The sequence below is a fragment of the Ictalurus furcatus genome, chromosome 26 (genome assembly GCF_023375685.1).
Source record: "Ictalurus furcatus strain D&B chromosome 26, Billie_1.0, whole genome shotgun sequence".
NCBI classification, from domain to species: Eukaryota; Metazoa; Chordata; class Actinopteri; order Siluriformes; family Ictaluridae; genus Ictalurus; species Ictalurus furcatus.
The window spans coordinates 20,364,357-20,370,470 of NC_071280.1; the positions used below are offsets into that span (position 1 = coordinate 20,364,357).

A 6,114-nucleotide genomic window follows, 5' to 3' on the forward strand; every position below is an offset into this window, starting at 1 on the left:
CTCAGAACGTTCTGGAGATTGTCTATGGGCAGACCATCTGCTGGATCGGCACGTTCTACTGCCCCCTAATGCCTGCCATCAACACCATCAAGTACTTCCTTGTCTTCTACATCAAGAAGGTCAGAAACACTGTGAAAGAGTGACAGGCCATGCCTTTATTCAGACTGATTTGAATAAATACAGGTGTGAAGACAGTGTTTTTGATTTTGTTAGCTTTTTAATGAGCGTGTTGATTAAGGCTGGTTAAAAATATCAGTTCTCTGATTTTAATCTATCTTCAATTTAATGAAACGATACAGATTCAGGAAATCCAGGAATCGATCTCTTTCATGTTTTGAATTTTGAAACCGGTTTTATTTATTTATTTTTTATTTACAATGTTTTTATTTTACAGTAATGTGCAGTTTTTTACCTTGTGTGTATTGTTTGCACATATTTATGATTTCTTGTTACAATGTTCGTTACTTATGTGTGTCCTATTGTTAAAGTAAATGTGTATTTCAGTAATACAGTTAAGTAGCAGGGTTTCAGTTACCAGCATTTATATTAAAGCATAGATTCCAACATTTTAAATGAAACATCAATAACAAATCGATACCATATAAATAAGTATCGAATCGGCAAATTGGTCGCAATACCCAGCCCTAATGTTAATGAGTGTGTTAACGAGTGTGTTGTGGTACAGGTGACTCTGGTGAATAATTGTCGTCCTGCGTCTCGTCCATTCCGTGCCAGCAGCTCCAACTTCTTCTTCCTGGCGGTGCTGCTGATTGGATTAGCACTTGCTACACTTCCTGTTACAGTCAGCATTGCACTGTGAGAGACACACACACACACACAGAGAAACCACCATATTTTAGCGAATCCCGCTGTATCTTCTGTATGTAGAGTCATAATAAATTCCATGTTATATAATAGGTTTGTAGTGAATCATCTTTTTGCTCATTTATATAAATTATTGAGTCAACTTTTTTAAGGAATTGCAGTACATCAGAAGAATAAATCAGTAGTGTTTGCTTAAACGACTCGGTGTTGTTTGCTTAAACGACTCGGTGTTGTTTGCTTAAACGACTCGGTGTTGTTTGCTTAAACGACTCGGTGTTGCTTGCTTATACGACTCTGTGTTGCTTGCTTATATGACTCTGTGTTGCTTGCTTATACGACTCTTGAGGTGATAATTGTGTGGATAAGCCTTTCTGCCAGAGAGAGGAAGGGCCATATTGGACAATATTTCTAAGGTGGTAAAAGGTTTTAGAAACATGTTTAATGTGTGCATCAAATGTCATCTGAGTATCACAGATGACACCCAGGTTCTGCACTTGAGAGGAGGGAAGCATGAGGCTGTTGTCAACATCAGTTTGAGATTTAGGTCATCTTTACGTGTAGCAGCCAGTGTACCAATGAGCTCAGTTACGAACAGTTCAGCTTCAGAACATTAAGCTGCATCCAGGTAGTAATTTCTTGCAGACACTCTGTCAGTACAGTTAAAGTGCAGGTAATATCAGTGCTGATGTAGATTTGAGTATCATCAGCCTATCAGTGATAACCAAGCCCATACATCCCAATAATCTACCCGAGACTGACCCCTGTGGAACACCCTGATGCACTGGAACAGTCTCAGATTTATTATTACCCAAGGTCACTAACTGAGAGCCATCTGTGAGATAAGACCTGAACCAGTCCAGCACTGTCCCAGAGACACCAAGCCAGCTGTGCAGCCTATGCAGTAAGATGGTGTGGAATATAGTGTCAAATACAGCACTTAAGTCTAACAAGATCGAAATACTGCATGCACCTGTGGCAGCTGCAATAAGGAGGTCATTCATGACCCTCACCAAGGCTGTCTCAGTGCTTTGCCCAGTTCTAAACCCTGATGAGTTTGAGATAAGTATGCGAGTAATTGTCCTGCAACAGCATGCTCCTGAACCTTTGCCAAAAAAAGGTGGTTGGATATGGGCCTATAATTTAACAAATCAGAGGCAACACATCCAGCCTTTTAAAAAAGATACATTTATTTATCCCTTATTGTTTTTATCTTATTTTATTTTTATTTATCTAACCCGGTGAGGCGAGTCCTGGTGGGCTCTCGCTTCTGGTTTCCAAGCCTTCACCAGCGACTCTGGGGCCTACAGGGGGCAGCGACCCGCTCCGGGGACAGTGGCAGGTGGGGAGTTTGACTGGGGCTGTACAACTATCGAAGCGATAGGGAGGACAGAACCCTCCGGTAGAGCAGAAGGGCAAAAGCTCACTTGATCTTGATTTCAGTATGACTACAGACCGTGAAGGCAGGGCCTCACCATCCTTCTGGCTTTTTGGGTTTTAAGCAGGAGGTGTCAGAAAAGTTACCACAGGGATAACCGGTTTGTGGTGGCCAAGCATTCATAGCAGCGTCACTTTTTGATCCTTCGATGTCTGCTCTTCTGATCATTGTGAAGCAGAATTCACCAAGTGTTGGATTGTTCACCCACTAACAGGAAATGTGAGCTGTGTTTAGATCGTCGTGAGACAGGTTAGTTTTAGCCTACTGATGATGTGTCGGACGTGGTGCTAAATGACTCGTAAATGAGTTATATGACTCGGTGATGGTTATATGTCTCGGTGTTTGGTTATATGGCTCGGTGTTTGGTTATATGGCTCGGTGTTTGGTTATATGACTCCGTGTTTGGTTATATGGCTCGGTGTTTGGTTATATGACTCGGTGATGGTTATATGTCTCGGTGTTTGGTTATATGGCTCGGTGTTTGGTTATATGACTCGGTGTTTGGTTATATGACTCCGTGTTTGGTTATATGGCTCGGTGTTTGGTTATATGACTCGGTGATGGTTATATGGCTCGGTGTTTGGTTATATGGCTCGGTGTTTGGTTATATGACTCGGTGTTTGGTTATATGGCTCGGTGTTTGGTTATATGACTCGGTGATGGTTATATGTCTCGGTGTTTGGTTATATGGCTCGGTGTTTGGTTATATGGCTCGGTGTTTGGTTATATGGCTCGGTGTTTGGTTATATGGCTCGGTGTTTGGTTATATGACTCCGTGTTTGGTTATATGTCTCGGTGTTTGGTTATATGGCTCGGTGTTTGGTTATATGACTCCGTGTTTGGTTATATGGCTCGGTGTTTGGTTATATGACTCCGTGTTTGGTTATATGACTCAGGATCCGTAGCTCGGGGGCGTGTGGAGCGTTTATGAACTACACCACGTCGTGGGAGGCCATACCTCGCTCAGTGTCTCAGCTGCCCTCAGGCCTGCAGTCTGTCCTTACTGCACTCGCTTCAGAGGCCTGCGCCGTGTCCTTCTTCGTCATCACCTGGTGACCATATACACACACACACACACACATACATACACACAAACACACACTTTATATATATATAAAATATACACACACACTTTCACTCAGAAATGTTTAAAGTAGATTAGCATTAATTCTCTCTGTGTGTGTGTGTGTGTGTGTGTGTGTGTGTTGCAGTTTGGCAATGTTCTATGTGATTGCATTAGCTGGGGCTCATAAACGTATCATCAATCAGCTGAGAGATCAACTGGCCATGGTGAGACACACACACACACACACACACCAAATGGCATGTGCCGATATCAGTCCTTTATTGTCATAATTATGTTGTGTCACTGATGACATCAAGTACACTTCATTTCTCTGTCTTTGTCTCTCTCTCCCTCACTCTATCTCTCTCTATCTCTATCTCTCTCTCTATCTCTCTCTCTCCCTCACTCTATCTCTCTCTATCTCTCCTCTCTCTATCTCTCTCTCCCTCACTCTATCTCTCTCTATCTCTCCTCTCTCTATCTCTCTCTATCTCTCTCTCTATCTCTCCCTCACTCTCTCCCTCACTCTCTCCCTCACTCTATCTCTCCTCTCTCTCCCTCACTCTATCTCTCTCTATCTCTCCCTCACTCGATCTCTCTCTATCTCTCTCTATCTCTCCTCTCTTTCTATCACTCTCTCTATCTCTCTCTTTCCCTCACTCTTTATTTCTCTCTCTCACTCTCCCTCACTCTCTATCTCTCTCCTCTCTCCCTCTCTCTATCTCTCACTCTCTCTGTCCCTCACTCTATCTCTCCTCTCTCTCCCTCACTCTATCTCTCTCTTTATCTCTCTCTATATCTCCTCTCTCTCTCACTCTCTATCGCTCTCTCTCTATCTCTCTCTCCCCTCACTCTCTATCTCTCTCTCTCCCCTCACTCTCCCTCACTCTCTATCTCTCTCTCCTCACTCTCCCTCACTCTCTATCTCTCCTCTCTCTCCTCTATCTCTCTCCTCTCTCCCTCACTCTCTCTCTCTCCTCTCTCCCTCACTCTCTATCTCTCTCCTCTCTCTCTCTCTCTCTCTCTCTCTCCCTCTCTCTCTCTCACTCTCTCACTATAGGAAGGGAGAGATAAGCGATTTCTGATGCAGAAATTGTGTCAGGCTCAGTCTAATCCCCGTTGCCGTGGGAACCAGAAACCCAGCAGTTCCAGTGTGTACATGATTGCCCCGCCCACTGAGACACACGCCTAGTATACTCTCCTCTCAACAAACTGATTGGTTCTGTGTATAATGATCTCTTCTCCTGGGACCAGTCTATAACACGCTGTCTGATTGGTTCAGTCCAGAACAGGTTCTCCCCTGACTGTCACCTCTGTAATGAATCAGTCAGGTGATCTGTCGTTATATTGATGTGGAGCTCTTGATTGGCTTTGACAAAATCAGCATGTTTTAAGGACCACTACATAATGAGCTTTCATCTGATTTCATCTCTCCTCTGATTGGTTAAACTGTTACGCACTGCATTTTCATTGGTTGAACTGTGTGTGTGTGTGTGTGTTGATGCTTATGCTTTTATATCCTGTGTCTTTTTTTCCTGTGTGTTTTTTGGACATATTTAACTCATAATCAGACAGTGTGAGAATTAAACAAATACACTAGTCGTGTGTGTGTGTGTGTGTGTTTCAAAGAATACAAATAATTTTTTATATTCAGTCATTGACAAGAATAAAAACTAAAATTAAACACACAGGTGGTTTGAGTTTTTATGAGGTGTGTGTGTGTGTGTGTAACACTCAGGTGTTCAGGGTGCAGTGTGTTTTACAGGCTGAGTGGAACTGATATAGTTATATTATCATGTGACTATCATCAGTTCTTTCCTCATGCTCAGTTTTAATGTCCACTGTATGGCCATAGGTATGTGTCCAGGTGTTTAAGCTACACCCATTGCTCACAGGTGAATTAAATCCAGCTTGTAGCCATGCAGTCTCCATAGACATATGCTGGCAGTAGAATGGGTCGTACTGAAGATCTCGTGATTTTAAACGTGACTCTGTCACAGGATGCCCCTTTACCACCAGTCAGATCTGCCCTGGTCATCTGCTGTTATTGTGAAATGGAAGAGTCTAGAAGCAGTAGACCACACAAACATGCTGAAGTGTGTAGAACATAAAAATCACCCCTCCTCTGTTTCTCCACTCACTACAGAGCACCGAACTCCATTTGGAAGCAACATCAGCATAAGAACTGTGCTTCAGGAGCTTTATGAAATAGATTTCATAGCTGGGCAGCAGCACAAGCCTGGGATCACTGGACTCTGGAGTGGAGGAGGGAGAATGTTCTGGTGCTGTTTCACTGAAGGGAAATGTTAATGCTATAGCAGACACAGATGCAAAGGGTTGAGTTTGAGTGCAAGATCTCGAGTGTCCTGCACAGAGCCCTGGCCTCAACCCCACTGAACACCTTTGGGATGAACTGGAACTGGAGTCTCCTCAGATCATCATCATCACCTGACCTCAACCTCACTAACACTCTTGTAGCTGAATGAACACAAATCCCCATAGCCACGCCCCAAAATCTAGTGGAAAGCCTTCTCAGAAGAATGGAGCTCATTGTAGCCACAAAGAGGAGGGTGACTCTATATCAATGCCCAGGGCTTTGGAATAGGACGTCCAACAAGATCATATGGGTGTGATTGCCAGGTGTCCACATACTTTTGGCCTTAAAGTGTATTTTCAGTATATGTATTAGTTAACTGTAGCTACTGTTCGATGTTTATTTGAACATTAATTTGTAAGTCTTGATAATGTAAACTATATTTTCTAAGTTTCCTTCTTTCTGTTCCTGACA

General features: G+C 43.1%; 1 protein-coding gene across 3 annotated transcripts in view; it reads left to right on the plus strand.

The window, feature by feature from the left end:
* Nucleotides 1-5,014, plus strand: part of LOC128601960 (transmembrane channel-like protein 7) — a 12,563-nt gene extending 7,549 nt beyond the window's left edge. For all 3 annotated transcript variants that reach the window (XM_053615434.1, XM_053615435.1, XM_053615436.1), the window contains 5 exons: nucleotides 1-119; nucleotides 686-816; nucleotides 3,157-3,312; nucleotides 3,472-3,550; nucleotides 4,387-5,014. The exon at nucleotides 1-119 is cut by the window's left edge and continues 65 nt beyond it. In XM_053615434.1, the coding sequence (XP_053471409.1) occupies nucleotides 1-119; nucleotides 686-816; nucleotides 3,157-3,312; nucleotides 3,472-3,550; nucleotides 4,387-4,518 (617 nt within the window). In that variant the 3' untranslated portion in view covers nucleotides 4,519-5,014. The remainder of the gene's footprint in view (nucleotides 120-685; nucleotides 817-3,156; nucleotides 3,313-3,471; nucleotides 3,551-4,386) is intronic.
* Nucleotides 5,015-6,114: the final 1,100 nt, after the last annotated feature.